Genomic DNA, 16584 nt, shown 5'->3' with positions numbered 1-16584 from the left:
TGCGCGTGGCACTGTGAGCACAGCTGCATGCACGACTGTGAGCACAACCATTTGCACGGCCACGAGTGTGGCCCCGCGCACAACTGTGCTTGCACCCACGTGCGTGCCTGCGAGCACAAGCGCGTACGGGCCTGCTTGCACCCGCATACGCGATCGTGAGCACAACTGTGTACACGCCAGTGCTTGCACCCACGTGCACACCATGAGCGCTACCATGTGCACCACTGTGCACCTGTGTGCACACCCATGAGCACAACTGTGTGCACACCAGTGCTTGCACCCACGTGCACGCCCGTGAGCGCTACTGTGTGTAAACTGTGCACCCAAGTGCACACCCATGAGTGCTACCCCCTATAAACTATGCACCCGTATGCACGCCCGTGAGCGCAACTGTGTGCACAGCAGTGCTTGCACCCACGTGCACACCCGTGAGCACTACCCCGTGCACCACTGTGCACCCACGTGCACACCCATGAGCACAACTGTGTGCAGGCCCAGTGCTTGCACCCGCATGCGCACCCGTGAGCACAACCCCGTGCACCACTGTGCACCCACGTGCACGCTCATGAGCACAACTGTGTGCACATCAGTGCTTGCACTCGCATGCACACCCATGAGCACGACCCCGTGTAAACTGTGCACCCGCATGCACCACTGTGCACCTGCGTGCACGCCCTTGAGCACACTGTGTGCACGCCAGTGCTGGCACCCATGTGCACACCCATGAGCGCTGCCGCGTGTGAACCGTGCACCCATGTGCACACCCGTGAGCACTACCCGTGCACCACTGTGCACCCGCGTGAATGCCCATGAGCACAACTGTGTGCATGCCAGTGCTTGCACCCACGTGCACACCCATGAGCGCTACTGCGTGTAAACTGTGCACCCACATGCACACCCGTGAGTGCTACCCTGTGCACCACTGTGCACCCATGTGCACACCCGTGAGCACAACTGTGTGCACGCCAGTGTTTGCACCCACGTGCACACCCGTGAGCGCTACCCTGTGCACCACTGCGCACCCGTGTGCACACCCGTGAGCACAACTGTGTGCACGCCAGTGCTTGCACCCACGTGCACACCCGTGAGTGCTACCCTGTGCACCACTGTGCACCCGCGTGCACGCCCATGAGCACAACTGTGTGCACGCCAGTGCTTGCACCCACGTGCACACCTGTGAGCACTACCCCGTGCACCACTGCACACCCACGTGCACACCTGTGAGCACGACCCCGTGTAAACTGTGCACCCGCATGCATGCCCGTGAGCACAACCCCGTGCACGCCAGTGCTTGCACCCATGTGCACACCTGTGAGTGCTACCCCGTGTAAACTGTGCACCCACGTGCACGCCCGTGAGCACTACCCCGTGCACCACTGTGCACCCGCGTGCACGCCCGCGAGCGCGACCCCCTGCGCGACCGTGCACCCATGCGCCCGCCCCGGCGCACGCTTGCGCCCGCCCGCGAGCGCCGCCCCGTGCACGACTCTTGCTGGCACCCACGCGCGCGTGTCCCCGAGTGCGACCCCCCTCCTGCACACGCGCGTGCACCCGGCGGGTGCTGAGCGGCGGCGGGTGCCGGCAGGCGGCGGCCGGGGTGCCATGTCGGGCGACTACGAGGAGGACGTGTGCCGCAGCGCCCTGACGCTGGTCAAGGAGCTCTGCTTCTCCCTGCGCGCCCTGGAGCAGCACGAGAAGTGCCTGGAGTTCACCGACCTGCTCCGCAACCGCGGTCACCCCCGGCCCTCCGATGCCGGTGAGAGCACCCTAGGGTGGGCGACGTGGGTTAGGGGCGCCTGTGTCGCCGGTTTGGGGGTCCAAAGGGGTGTCGGGGTGCTTCTGTCCCTTGGTTTGGGGGCCCAGGATGGCTTGGAGCACCTATGTCCCGTATCTGAGGTGGCTTGGGGCAGCCGTACTCACCATGTGGGTGCCATGGGGTGGCTTGGGCCACCCATAGTTCCCATTTGGGTGCCTTATGGTGACCATAAGCCCCATTTGGAGACCCCAGGATGACTTGGAGCACCGGTGTCCCACATCCAGGAGCCCCCTAGGCTGGCTTCAGGTGCCTGTGTCCCACATCTGAGGTGGTTCGGGGCACCCATACCCACCATATGGGTGCCATGGGGTGGCTTGGGCCACCCATAGCTCTCATTTGGGTATGATGGGGTGACCTTAACCCCCATGTGGAGACCACAGGCTGGCTTGGGGTGCCCATGTCCTGCATCTGGAGTGACTCTGGGCACCCATACACCCCATGTGGGTGCTCTGGGGTGACCATAACACCATTTTGAGGACCCCAGGTTGGCTTGGGGCACCCATGGCGCACATCTGAGATGGTTCAGGGCACCCATGCTCCCCATGTGGGTACCGTGGGGTGGCTTAAACCACCCATAGCTCCCATTTGGGTGCCATGGGGTGACCATAACTCCCATTTGAAGACCCCAGGCTGGCTTGTAGCACCCGTATCCCACATCTAGGGTAGCTTGGGCCACCCATAGCTCCCATTTGGGTACCATGGGGTGACCATAACCCCCGATTGAAGACCCCAGGCTGCCTTAGGGTGCCCATATCTCACATGTATGGTGGTTTGGGCCACCCGTAGCTCCTATTTAGGTGCTATGGGGTGACCATAACCTCTGTTTGAAGACCCCAGGTTGGTTTGGAGCACTCATGTCCCCCATCTGGGATGGCTTGGGCCACCCATAGCTCCCATTTAGGTACCGTGGGGTGACCATAACCCCCGTTTGAAGACCCCAGGCTGCCTTGGGGTGCCCATATCCCCCATCTAGGGTGGCTTGGGCCACCAATAGCTGCCATTTGGATGCTGTGGGGTGACCATAACCCCCATTTGAAGACCCCAGGTTGGCTTTGGGTGCTGTGGGGTGGCTCAGGGTGGGATGGGGATGCGTGGTGCCACCCTGCGCTCTTCCGGCAGACATCTCGGTGAGCCTGCTGTCGGTGATCGTCACCTTCTGTGGCATCGTGCTGCTGGGTGTCTCACTCTTCGTCTCCTGGAAGCTCTGCTGGGTGCCCTGGCGCGACAAGGGGGTGCCAGGGGCCGCCCCACGGAAGGAGCCACCCCACGGCACCCCGGGGCCCTTCGGGGAGCTGCTGCCAGAGGCGGGCGCCTCCTCACCCGAACGCGCCTACCTGGACATGGGCGCCCGGCCCGAGGCACCGCTGCGGCCCAGCCTGACGTCGCCCGAGCTGCCGCTGGAGAAGGAGCCTGGTGCTGGTGGGCTGCCCAGTGCCCTCTCGCAGCAGCCTGTGGCCGCCCCACCACCCGCTGCCCCCAGGTGAGACCCCCTCCCACCCCACCATGCCGGGACAGGGATGAGAACGGGGATCAGGATGGGATGGGGTGGCGATGGGGACAGGGATGAGGACAGGGATAGGATGAGAATGGGATGGAGGTGGTGATGGAGAGAACATGGGGATGGGATGGGGATGGGGACAGCATGGGCACAGTGATGAGGACAGGGATGGGGTGAGGATGAGATGGAGGTGGTGGTGGGATGGTGATGGAGAGAATGTGGGGATGGGGGCAAGGATGGGGATGGCACAGGTACCACACTGGGATGGGGACGGCTTGGTGACAGGGATGGTTGGGGATGGGGACAGGGATGGCATAGCATGGCCATGGGGGTGGTGTGGGGTGACATATTGACTGGACTGGGGTGGCCAGGGGGACCTGAGTGGGCGTGAAGACGTTATCCCATGTGCCTGAGGCTGTGAGTGACACCAGGATCAAGGTCACCGGTGACACTGGGATCTCCTGCGCTCAAGGCTATGGGTGACACCAGTACTGGGGCTGTGGGGGACACGAGGATTATGGAGCTGTGGGTGACACCAGGATCACATACAGGGTCGTGGGTGAAACCAGAATCATGAGACCGTGAGTGACACTAGGATCATGGGACTGTGGGTGACACCAGGATTATGGGGCCATGGGTGACAGCAGGATCACAAGACTGTGGGTGACACCAGGATTGGGGCTGTGGATGACAGCAGGATCACAGGACTATGAGTGACACCAGGATCATAGATCATGGGTGACAGCAGGCTCATGAGGCTATGGATGACACCGGGATCATGAGACCACTAGTGACACCAGGACTGTGAGACCATGGGTGACACCAGGATGAGGACTGTGGGCAACAGCAGGCTCACAGGACCATGAGTGACACCAGGATGGGAACCATGGGTGACACCAGGACCAGGGGACCACAGGCGCCCTTGTGACCTAACCCTCCACCTTCCCCGCAGGTACAACCCACGACCCGCCGCCCCGCAACCTCCCAGCCCGGACGCCGGGGTCCACGGCGCCATCACCGCCGGCGAGGACAAAGCCGAGCAGGCCACCAGCATCGGGCAGATCAAACCGGAGCTCTACCAACCCGGCGAGACGGAGGCGCGGGCGGGCGCCGGGGCGCCCTGCGGCCGCCTGAGCTTCGCCGTGCGCTACGCCTACGGCTCGGAGCAGCTGGTCGTGCGCATCCTGCGCGCCCTCGACCTGCCCGCCAAGGACGCCAACGGCTTCTCCGACCCTTACGTCAAGATGTACCTGCTGCCCGACCGCAAGAAGAAGTTCCAGACCAAGGTGCACCGCAAGACCCTCAACCCCGTCTTCGACGAGACCTTCAGCTTCGGCGTGCCCTTCGCCGAGCTGCCCGCCCGCCGCCTCCACTTCAGCGTCTACGACTTCGACCGCTTCTCCCGGCACGACCTCATCGGCCAGGTGGTGCTCGACAACCTCCTGGAGGCGGCCGAGCGCGACGCCGAGACGCCCATCTGGAGGGACATCCTGGAGGCCACCGCGGTGAGCCGCCCCCGTGCGCTGCTCCCGGGGTGGCTCCGTTCGCGCCGTTCCTGCTCGCGGCTCCCGTTGCGGCTCCGTTTTCGACGCCGGTTGCGGCTCCAGTTGCAGATCCGGTTGCGGTTCTGCTTGCGGCTCCAGTTTTCGGCTCCGTTTGCGGCTCCAGTTTTGGTCTCGATTGCTCCTCTGGTTGCAGCTCTGGTTGCAGTTCTGGTTTTGGCTCCATTTGCTGCTCCGGTTGCACATCTATTTGCAATTTTGGTTTCGGCTCCGTCTGCAACCCCAGTTTTGCTCCATCTGCAGCTCTAGTTGCAGATCCGGTTGCAATTCTGGTTTCGGCTCCGTCTGCGGCTCTGGTTTTGGCTCCGTTTGCTGATCTGGTTGCAGTTCTGATTCCTGCTCCATCTGTGGCTCCAGTTTTGGCTCCGTTTGTGGCTCCGGTTGCAATTCCGGTTTTGGCTCCATCTGCATCTCTGGTTTTGGCTCCATTTGTGTCTCCACTTGCAGATCCAGTTGCAATTTTGGTTGTGGCTCCAGTTTTGGCTCCATTTGTGGCTCCAGTTGCAGATCCGGTTGCAATTCTGGTTTCAGCTCCGTCTGCGGCTCTGGTTTTGGCTCCGTTTGCAGATTTGGTTGCAGTTCTGGTTTGGTTCCATCTGTGGCTCCAGTTTTGGCTCCATTTGTGGCCCCGGTTGCAGATCCGGTTGCAATTCTGGTTTCGGCTCCATCTGTGGCTCCAGTTTCGGCTCCATTTGTGGCTCCGGTTGCAGATCCGGTTGCAATTCTGGTTTGGCTCCATCTGTGGCTCCAGTTTCGGCTCCATTTGTGGCTCCGGTTGCAGATCCGGTTGCAATTCTGGTTTGGCTCCATCCGTGGCTTCGGTTGCAATTCTGGTATTGGCTTCATCTGCATCTCCGGTTTCAGCTCCGTTTGCGGCTCCAGTTTCAGCTCATTTGCGGCTCCGGTTTCGGCTCCATCTGCAGCTCCGGTTGCAGATGCGTTGGCGATCGTGGTTTTGGCTCCGTGTGCGGCTTCGGTTTTGGCTCCGTTTACAGCTCCGCTTTCGGCTCCGTTTGTGGCTCCAGTCTTGGCTCCGTTTGCTCCTCCGCTTGCTGCTCCAGTCACGGATCCATTTGCATTTGTGGTTTCGGCTCCATTTGCGGTTCCAGTTGCAGAGCCATTTGCTGCTCCGGTTTTGGCTGTTTACGGCTCCGATTTTGGCTCCGGTTGCAGCTCCGGTTGCAGATCCGGTTGCAATTTTGGTTTTGGTCCCGTTCACAGCTCCAGTTTTGGGTCCGTTTGTGCCTCTGTTTGCAGATCCATTGGTGGTTCCGGTTCCTGCTCCGGTTGCGGTTTCCGTTTGCAGATCCGTTTGCGGTTCCAGTTTCGGCTCCACTTGCGGCTTCCGTTTCGGCTCCGGTTTTGGCTCTTTGCGGCTCCATTCGTGGCTCCGTTTGGGGCCCTGGTTATGGCTCTGCTTTCACTCTCATTTCACCCTGGTTTCATCCCAGTTTCACCTCTGATTCACCTTGGTTTCGTCCCAGTTTCACCCTGGTTTCTGCCCGGTTTCATCCCATTTCACCCCAGCTATCATCCTGTTTCCTCCCTAGTTTCATACCTGGTTTTGCCCCAGTTTCACCTTGGTTTCATCCTGGTTTCACCCCAATTTCACCTCAATTTCAGCCTAGGTTTCATCCCAGTTTCACCCCGGTTTCATCCTGGTCTCTCTCCAGTTTCACCCCAACTTCATTCTAGTTTCACCCCAGTTTCGCCTTCCTTTCAGCCCCATTTCACCTGGTTTCTCCCCAGGAGAAGGCCGACCTGGGTGAGGTGAACTTCTCGCTGTGCTACCTGCCCACAGCCGGGCGCCTCACCGTCACCATCATCCGGGCCTCCAACCTGCGTGCCATGGACCTCACCGGCTACTCGGGTCAGTGCGGGGATGTGGGGGGCATGGGGGAAGGGGGCGGAGGGACACGGGGAGATGGAGGTCAGCCATGGACCTCACCAGCTACTTGGGTTGGTACGGGGACACGCGGGACACGGGAACATGGACATGGAGGGACATGAGGGACACGGGGAGATGGAGGTCAGCCATGGACCTCACCAGCTACTTGGGTCAGTGTGGGGACATGAGGGGGACATGGAGGACATGGAGGGTGATGAGGGACACGGGGAGATGGAGGTCAGCCATGGACCTCACCAGCTACTTGGGTTGGTACGGGGACACGCGGGACACGGGAACATGGACATGGAGGGACATGAGGGACACGGGGAGATGGAGGTCAGCCATGGACCTCACCAGCTACTTGGGTTGGTACGGGGACACGCGGGACACGGGAACATGGACATGGAGGGACATGAGGGACACGGGGAGATGGAGGTCAGCCATGGACCTCACCAGCTACTTGGGTCAGTGTGGGGACATGAGGGGGACATGGAGGACATGGAGGGTGATGAGGGACACGGGGAGATGGAGGTCAGCCATGGACCTCACCAGCTACTTGGGTCAGTGTGGGGACATGAGGGGGACATGGAGGACATGGAGGGTGATGAGGGACACGGGGAGATGGAGGTCAGCAATGGACCTCACCAGCTACTTGGGTCAGTGTGGGGACATGAGGGGGACATGGAGGACATGGAGGGACATGAGGGACACGGGGAGATGGAGGTCAGCCATGGACCTCACCAGCTACTTGGGTCAGTGTGGGGACACGGGGGACACAGGGGGACGTGGAGGGACATGAGGGACACGGGGAGATGGAGGTCAGCCACGGACCTCTGCACCTTCTCAGGTCAGTGGGGACGGGGACGTGGGGGGACATGGGGGGTGACAGGAGGAGTGCAGGGACACGGGGAGAAGGGGGATAGGGCTCAGGGCTGTGGGTCAGGGTTATGGATCAGGCCATGCGTCAGGACCTTCGGCCAAGCGATAGGTCAGAGCTGTGGGTCAGGCCGTGGGTCAGGCCATTGGTCAGGACCATTGGTCAAGCTATGGGTGCAGGCTATGGGTGCGGGCTATGGATGAGGGCTGCGGGTCATGGCTATGGGTCAGGCCATGGGTCAGGACCATCAGTCAAGCTATAGGTCAGGCCGTGGATCAGGCCATTGGTGAAGCTATGGGTGCAGGCTATGGGTCAGGCTGTGGATGAGGGCTATGGGTCACGGCTATGGGTCAGGCCGTGGGTCAGGACCATCGGTCAAGCTATAGGTCAGAGCTGTGGGTCAGGCCATGGGTCCCTGTGAGTCACGTGTGGGTCTCTGAGAGGTTGTATGTCCCCATGGGTGCTGTAGGTCATGAGTGGGTGGTCCTTGTGAGGCCCCATAGGGGTCCTGTGGGGTGGCCATGGGGTCCTTGGGCATAGCCAGTGGGTTTTCACCTGTCTCCTGTGGGTACTGTGGGTCACAGGTGGGTGCCAGGGGTCCGTTCGTGTCCCCAAGGGCCCCATAGATTGTCTGTGGGTTCCCCATGGGTGCCTCGTGGGTCCCAGGCTGTCACCCGCAGGTGCTGCGGTTCACCAGTGGGTCCCAAGGATGCATATGGGTCCCTCTGAGGTCCCCATGAGTGGCTGTGGGTCCCTGTGGGATCTCCATGGGCTGTCCCCGGGGTCCCCACGTGTCACCGTGGGTCTCCATGTGCCACCTGTGGGTGCTGCGGTTCACCGGTGGGTGTGTTGAGTCCACGTGAGTCCCCAAAGCATCCTGTGGGATGGCTGTGGGATCTCTATGGGTGGCCGTGGGTCCCCATAAGGTCCCTGTTGGGTGTCCCCGAGGTTTGTGTGTGTCACCCGTGCGTGCCTATGTGTCACCCATGGGTTCTGTGGATCACCAGTGGGTGCCATGTGCCCACACTAGTCCCCAGTGGGTCCCATGGGGTGGCTGTGGGGTCCATACGGGTGGCTGTGGGTCCCCATAGGATCCCATGGGGGTGTCCCTGGTGTCCCCAGGTGTCATCCATGGGTGCCCGCACATCACCTGTGGGTGCTGGTGTTCACAAGTGGGTGCTGTAGCTCCACGTGAGTCCCAAAGGTCACCTGTGGGGTGGCTACGGGGCCCGTATGAGTGGCTGCGGGTCCCTGTAGGGTCCCAGTGAGGTGTCCCTGGGGTCCCTAGGTGTCACCCATGGGTCCCCACATGTCACCCGTGCGTGCTGGTGTTCACCAGTGGGTGCCTCAGCTCCACGTGAGTCCCCAGGGTTGCCTGTCGGGTCCATACGGGTAGCTGTGGGTCCCCATAAGATCCCAGTGAGGTGTCCCTGGGGTCCCCATGCATCACCCATGGGTGCTGGCGTTCACCAGCGGGAACCGTAGCTCCATGTGAGTCCCCAAGATCACCTGTGGGGCAGTCGTGGGGTCCATATGGGTGGCTGTGGTCCCCATAAGGTCCCAAAGAGGTGTCCCCAGGGGTCCCCGCGTGCCACCCACGGGTTCCCCTCCCCCCACCCCCACCCCGTGGCGGGCGCAGACCCCTACGTGAAGGCGTCGCTGATGGCCGAGGGCCGGCGCCTCAAGAAGCGCAAGACGTCCATCAAGAAGAACACGTTGAACCCCAGCTACAACGAGGCGTTGGTGTTTGACGTGCCGCACGCGAGCGTGCACAGCGTCAGCCTCACCATTGCCGTGCTCGACTACGACTGGTGAGCGCCCCGGACGCCGGGGCCCCCTGGATTGGGTGCTCCGGGATGGGTCTTCACATTGGATTCTTGTGTTCTCCTGGACCCCTGGGCCCCTGGGATGGGTCTTCGTGTTGGATTCTTGGGTTGCCCTGGATGCCTGGGACCTTGGGATTGGTCTTCAGGTTGGGTTCTTGGGTTCTTCCGGACACCTGGGCCCCTGAGATGGGATGGGTGCCCCTTGGACATCTGGGTCACCCTGGATGGGTGCCCCCCTGGATACCTGGACCCCTGGTATGGGTCTTCATGTTGGATTCTTGTGTTCTCCTGGACACTTGGGCCCCTTGAATGGGATGGGTGCTCCTTGGACACCTGGGTCACCCATGTGGGTGCCCCCCTGGATGCCGGGACCCCTGGGATGGGTCTTCGTGTTGGATTCTTGGGTTCTCCTGGATGCCTGGGACCTTGGGATGGGTCTTCATGTTGGGTTCTTGGGTTCTTCTGGACACCTGGGCCCCTGAGATGGGATGGGTGCCCCTTGGACACCTGGGTCACCCATGTGGGTGCCCCCTTGGATGCCTGGACCCCTGGGATTGGTCTTCACATTGGATTCTTGTGTTCTCCTGGACCCCTGGGCCCCTGGGATGGGTCTTCGTGTGGATTCTTGGGTTGCCCTGAATGCCTGGGCCCCTAGGATTGGTCTTCATGTTGGATTCTTGGGTTCTCCTGGACGCCTGGGCCCCTGAGATGGGATGGGTGCCCCTTGGACATCTGGGTCACCCTGGATGGGTGCCCCCCTGGATGCCTGGACCCCTGGGATGGGTCTTCATGTTGGATTCTTGGGTTCTCCTGGACACCTGGGCCCCTGGGATGGGTGCCCCATGGACCCCTGGGTCACATGTGGTGGGTGCTGCCCTGGACACCTGGGTCTTCGGGGTGGGGTTGGCACCTCGACACCTGGGTCCCCAGGGCAGCGGTGGCACCTCAACAGCAGAGTCCCCGGTGTGTGTGTGCTCCCGGATGCCTGGGTCCCTGGGACACGGGTGCCTCCTTACACCAGGGTTCCCGGGACGCCGGTGCCCCCGGATGCGTGGGTCCCTGGGACGTGGGTGGCCCCGGATGCCTGGATCCCCGGGGATGCGGGTGCCCCTGGACACTGGGTCTCTGGGGACGTGGGTGCCCCCCTACACCAGGGTCCCTGGGATGTGGGTGCCCCTGGACACCAGGATCCCCAGGACGTGGGTGCCCCTGGATGCCTCAATCCCCAGGGTGCGGGTCCCCCCGGACACCAGGGTCCCCAGTGCATGGTGCCCCTGGACTCTGGGTCCCCGGGATACGGGTGCTCCCGGATGCTTGGGTCCACGGGACATGGGTGCGCCTGGATTCCTGGATCCCTGGGGACACGGGTGCCCCTGGACACTGGGTCTCTGGGGATGTGGGTGCCCCCGGACACTGGGGTCCCTGGGACATGGGTGCATCTGTACCGCAGGATCCCCAGGGATGTGGGTGCCCCTGGACACGGGTGCCCCTGGGGACACGGGTGCCCCTGGATGTGTAGGTCCCCGGGACATGGGTGCCCCCAGATGCCCGGGTCCCTGGGATGCAGGTGCCCCAGGCACGTGGGTCCCTGGAGACACGGGTGCCCCCAGATGCGTGGGAGTCCCTGGGGAGGTGGGTGCCCCTGGACACCTTGGGGACGCGGATGCCCCCGGACATGTGGGTGCCCGGGACGCGGGTCCCCCGGACGTGTGGCTCCCTGGGGACGTGGGTGCCCCTGGACGTGTGGGTCCCTGGGGCGTGGGTGCCCCTGGACGCGTGGGGCTCATTGGGGACGCGGGTGCCCCCAGACGCGTGGGTCCCTGGGGACGCGGGTGCCCCTGGATGCGTGGGTGCCCAGGGACGTGGGTGCCCCCGGGCGCATGGGTCCCCCGGGCCGCGGGTGCCCCCGGGCACGTGGGTCCCTGGGACGCAGGTACCCCCAGATGCGTGGGTACTGGGGATGCGGGTGCCCCCAGCCGCATGGGTGCCTGGGGACGCGGGTGCCCCCGGACACCCCGGGGACGCGTGGGTGCCCGGACAGCAGGTACCCCCAGGCACGTGGGTCCCTGGGATGCGGGTGCCCCTGGACACCCCGGGGACGCGTGGGTGCCCGGGGATGTGGGTGCCCCCGGCTGTGTGGGGGTCCCCGGACACCCCGGGGACGCGTGGGTGCCCAGGCGGCAGGTGCCCCCAGGTACATGGGTTCCCCAGGCCGCGGGTGCCCCCGGACACCCCGGGGACGCGTGGGTGCCCGGGGACGTGGGTGCCCCCGGCTGTGTGGGGGTCCCCGGGCTGTGGGTGCCCCCGGACACCCCGGGGACGCGTGGGTGCCCGGGGACGTGGGTGCCCCCGGCTGTGTGGGGGTCCCCGGGCTGTGGGTGCCCCCGAACACCCCGGGGACGCGTGGGTGCCCGGGCGGCGGGTGCCTGAGCGCCGGGGTCGCCCGCAGCATCGGGCACAACGAGGTGATCGGGATGTGCCGCGTGGGCAGCGACGCCGAGGGGCCGGGCCGCGAGCACTGGGCCGAGATGCTGGCGAACCCCCGCAAGCCCATCGAGCACTGGCACACGCTCGTGGAGGTGAGCGTGAGCGTGAGCGTGAGCGCGGGTGAGGCGGGCGGGCGAGCTGCACTGGGATGTGCAAGCTATGCCACGGTGTGCAAGCTATGCTGTGCGAGGTGTGCAAGCTGTGCTGGGGTGTGCAAGCTGCACTGGGGTGTGCAAGCTATGCTGTGCGAGGTGTGCAAGCTGTGCTGGGGCGTGCAAGCTGTGCTGGGGTGTGCAAGTTGCGCTGTGCGAGGCGTGCAAGCTGCGCCAGGGGGTACAAGATGTGCTGGGGTGTGCAAGCTGTGCCATGCGAGGTGTGCAAGCTGTGCCGGGGCATGCAAGCTGTGCTGGGGCGTGCAAGCTGTGCTGGGGTGTGCAAGCTATGCCAGGGGGTGCAAGATGTGCTGGGGTGTGCAAGCTGTGCCGTGTGAGGTGTGCAAGCTGTGCCGGGGCATGCAAGCTGCGCTGGGGGGTGGAAGCTGTGCTGGGGTGTGCAAGTTGTGCTGTGCGAAGTGTGCAAGCTGCGCTGGGGCATGCAAGCTGTGCTGGGGCGTGCAAGCTGTGCTGGGGTGTGCAAGCTATGCCAGGGGGTGCAAGATGTGCTGGGGTGTGCAAGCTGTGCCGTGTGAGGTGTGCAAGCTGTGCCGGGGCATGCAAGCTGCGCTGGGGTGTGCAAGCTGTGCTGGGGTGTGCAAGTTGTGCTGTGCGAAGTGTGCAAGCTGCGCTGGGGCATGCACGCTGTGCTGGGGCGTGCAAGCTGTGCTGGGGTGTGCAAGCTATGGCAGGGGTGCAAGATGTGCTGGGGTGTGCAAGCTGTGCCGTGTGAGGTGTGCAAGCTGTGCCGGGGCATGCAAGCTGCGCTGGGGGGTGGAAGCTGTGCTGGGGTGTGCAAGTTGTGCTGTGCGAAGTGTGCAAGCTGCGCTGGGGCATGCAAGCTGTGCTGGGGCGTGCAAGCTGTGCTGGGGTGTGCAAGCTATGCCAGGGGGTGCAAGATGTGCTGGGGTGTGCAAGCTGTGCCGTGTGAGGTGTGCAAGCTGTGCCGGGGCATGCAAGCTGCGCTGGGGGGTGCAAGCTGCGCTGGGGTGTGCAAGCTGTGCTGTGCAAGGTGTGCAAGCTGTGCCGGGGGGTGCAAGCTGCGCTGGGGTGTGCAAGCTGTGCCATGCGAGGTGTGCAAGTTGCGCCAGGGCGTGCAAGCTGCGCTGGGGTGTGAAAGCTGTGCTGTGCGAAGTGTGCAATCTGCGTGGGGGGGTGCAAGCTGTGCTAGGGCGTGCAAGCTGTGCCAGGGCGTGCAAGCTGCACCGTGCAAGGCATGCAAGCTGCGCTGGGGTGTGCAAGCTACACCGGGGCGTGCAAGCTGCGCCGGGGCGTGCAAGCTGTGCTGTGAGAGGCGTGCAAGCTGTGCTGGAGCGTGCGAGCTGGGCCATGCAAGCGTGTGACAGTGTGTGTGTGTGTGTGTGCGCGCAGGCAGGTGGCCCCCTGCAAGCGTGCGACACCAGGCAAGCATGCGAGGGTGCGTGCGTGCGAGGGGCTGCGCAAGCCCTAACTTGCCGGATGAGCGTGTAAGGGTGTACGGGGGCCCATGTGAGCGTGCAATGCCGGGTGAGCGTGCAAAGGCATGTGTGGCTATGCGCAGACGTGCGAGGGCATCTGCGGGTGTGCGAGGGCCCGGGCGAGCGTGCGAGGCCCCGTGCGAGCGTGCACGGGTGTGCAAGGCCCTGTGTGAGTGTGCGAGGCCCCGTGCGCGCGTGCACGAGCGTGCGAGGCCCCGTGCGAGCGTGCGCTGCCGCAGGAGAAGGCCCTGGGCAGCCTCGTGTCCAAGAAACCGGCCGTGATGGAGCCGGGCTGCGAGTGACGGTGAGGAACTGGGGGGACTGGGAGGGACTGGGGGGAGCTGGGAGGGACTGGGGACAGCGGGAGGGACTGGGGGGAGCTGGGAGGGACTGGGGGCAGCGGGAGGGACTGGGAGAGACTGGGGGGAGCTGAGAGGGACTGAGGGGAGCAGGGGGAACTGGGAGGGACTGGGGGAGGTGGAGGGACTGGGGGAACTGGGAGAGACTGGGGGGAGCAGAGGGGACTGGGGGGAGCTGGGAGGGACTGGGGGGAGCTGGAGGGACTGGGGGAACTGGGAGGGACTGGGGGGAGCAGAGGGGACTGGGGGGAGCTGGGAGGGACTGGGGGGAGCTGGAGGGACTGGGGGAGCTGAGAGGGACTGGGGGGAGGTGGAGGGACTGGGGGGAACTGGGAGGGACCAGAGGAGTTGGGAGGGACTGTGGGGAGCGGGAGGGACTGGGAGGGACTGGGGAGACTGGGGGGAGGTGGAGAGACTGGGAGGGACTGGGGGGAACTGGGGAGACTGGGGTGGACTGGGAGGGACTGGGGGAACTGGGAGGGACTGGGGGGAGCTGGAGGGACTAGGAAGGACTGGAGGAACTGAGGGGAGTGGGGTGAACTGGGAGGGACTGGAGGAACTGGAAGGACTTGGGGGAACTGGGAGGGATTGGGGGGACTGGGGGAACTGGGGGGAACTGAGGGGAACTGGAGGGATTGGGAGGGGCTGGGAGGAACTGGGAGGGACCAGGGGGCACTGGGAGTTGGGGGAAGGGAGCAATGGGAGGAGCTGGTGGGGGAGACGACACTGGGCCTTACTGGGCCTTACTGGTCGGTGCCACCCACTCCCCCCACCCCACCAACAGGCGCCGCCGGCCCGGCCGGGGGGGCCCCGAGCCCGAAGCCATAGGGACCCCCGGGGCCGCCGGCGCCGCGGGACCCCCACTGTGAGCCCGGGCGCCCCCCCGCTGCGGGCCCAGGCGTCCGGGCGCCCCCCCCCCCGCCCCCTGCCGCCCCCTCCACCAGCCCCTGCCGGCTGAGGACCTGGGCGGCCAGGATTCCCCCCCCCCCCAAACCGTGACTAAGGGCCCAGGCGTCCGGGTGCCACCTGCCGAGGGCCCAGGCGTCCGGGCGCCCAGCTCGACCGAGGGCCCAGGCGTCCGGGCGCCCCCTCCGCTGTGTCTGTCTGTGTGTGTTTGGGCGGGGGGGGGGGAGGTGTTGGTGAACCCGGGAAGGGCCCAGGCATCCGGGCGCTGCCAGCAAAGGGCCCAGGCGTCCGGGTGCCCTCTCCCCTCCTCCCGCCCCATGTGTGACCTCGGGAGGGGCCCAGGTGTCCGGGCGTGCCTCCCCTCCCCCTCTGTGTCCCCTCCTCTATGTGTGACTCCAGGAGGGGCCCAGGTGTCCGGGCGCCCCCCCCCCCCCCCGCTGTGTATGACCTCGGGAGGGGCCCAGGCGTCCGAGTGTGACTCCCCTCCCCCTCCGTTTCCCCCCCTTTATGTGTGACCCTAGGAGGGGCCCAGGCGTCCGGGTGGGGTCCCCGCCCCCAACCAAAGCATGTGTCTGGGGCAGGGGATTGAGCCCCCACCCCGGAGCGGGCCCAGGCATCCGGCCCCTCCCCCCCTTGTGTGTGTGTGTGTATGGGGCGGGGGGTCCCCTGGAGTGGGCCCAGGTGTCCGGGCCCCCCCCCCCCCCCGCAGTGTCCTGTCCTTCCCCCCTCCCCCCGTCTCGGCGTGTTGGTGGCCCCGGGGGGCCCCGGAAAAGCCATAAACGCCCCCAAAATAAAGCCCCAGCCAGGAGGGGGCCTGCGAGTGGCTGCGTCACGGTGGCTGGGGACGCGGGGATAGGACACGGGGACATGGGGATGGGACACAGGGACATGGGGATGGGGACACTGGGGAGACATGGGGATGCGGGGATGGGACACGGGGACACGGGGACACAGGGACATGAGGATGGGACACGGGGACAGGATGGGGACACAGGGATGGGACACGGGGACATGGGGACACGGACATGGGGATACTGGGGAGACATGGGGACACAGAGACAGGACCTGGGGACACAGGGACATGGGGACACTGGGGAGACATGGGGACACGGGGATGGGACACGGGGACAGGACACGGACGTGGGGACACAGGGACATGGGGACACTGGGGAGACATGGGGACATGGGGATGGGACATGGGGACACAGGGATGGGACACGGGGACAGGACAGGGACACAGGGACAGGACTCAGGGACATGGGGACACTGGGGAGATATGGAGACATGGGGATGGGACACAGAGACATGGGACAGGACACAGGGATGGGACAGGGGGACAGGGCGGGGGACACAGGGACATGAGGAGACATGGGGACACAGGGATGGGACACGGGGACACAGGGATGGGACATGGGGGCATGGGGATGGGACATGGAGGCAGGACATGGGGACACAGGGACATGGGGATGGGATCTGGGGACACTGGGGAGAAATGGGGACACAGGGATGGGACATGGGGCCAGGACATGGGGCCACCAGGGATGGGGCATGGGGACATTGGGGAGACATAGGGACATGGGAATGGGGCACAGGGATGGGGCATGGGGACACCAGGGATGGGACACAGGGGGGGGACACAGGGAGGTGGCACAGGGATGGGACACGGGGACATGAGACAGCAACAGGGGTGTGTGGGGACATGGGGACATGATGTAGGGACATGAGGTGGCACAGGGACATGGACATGGGTCCATGG

The 16584-nt window shown here is 64.6% G+C and overlaps 1 protein-coding gene across 1 annotated transcript; it reads left to right on the top strand.

The window, feature by feature from the left end:
* The first annotated feature begins 1602 nt into the window (after positions 1 to 1602).
* On the top strand, positions 1603 to 14752 carry SYT3 (synaptotagmin 3). The gene is made up of 8 exons (XM_062592969.1): positions 1603 to 1756; positions 2936 to 3296; positions 4231 to 4819; positions 6626 to 6746; positions 9281 to 9452; positions 11917 to 12046; positions 13803 to 13867; positions 14707 to 14752. Exons 1-7 carry the CDS (start codon positions 1603 to 1605, stop codon positions 13863 to 13865), a joined length of 1590 nt encoding a protein of 529 aa, XP_062448953.1. The 3' UTR covers positions 13866 to 13867; positions 14707 to 14752.
* The last annotated feature ends 1832 nt before the right edge of the window (positions 14753 to 16584 follow it).

This window comes from Rhea pennata, chromosome 21 (genome assembly GCF_028389875.1).
Source record: "Rhea pennata isolate bPtePen1 chromosome 21, bPtePen1.pri, whole genome shotgun sequence".
NCBI classification, from domain to species: Eukaryota; Metazoa; Chordata; class Aves; order Rheiformes; family Rheidae; genus Rhea; species Rhea pennata.
This window is presented reverse-complemented; position numbering and strand designations above follow the sequence as displayed.

Excerpts from the sequence above, each read along its gene's own strand:
- SYT3 (XM_062592969.1), top strand. The coding sequence starts at position 1,603 with ATGTCGGGCGACTACGAGGAGGACGTGTGCCGCAGCGCCCTGACGCTG. Across the intron at positions 4,820-6,625 it reads ACATCCTGGAGGCCACCGCG|GAGAAGGCCGACCTGGGTGA; the intron begins GTGAGCCGCCCC and ends GTTTCTCCCCAG. Across the intron at positions 9,453-11,916 it reads GCCGTGCTCGACTACGACTG|CATCGGGCACAACGAGGTGA; the intron begins GTGAGCGCCCCG and ends GGTCGCCCGCAG.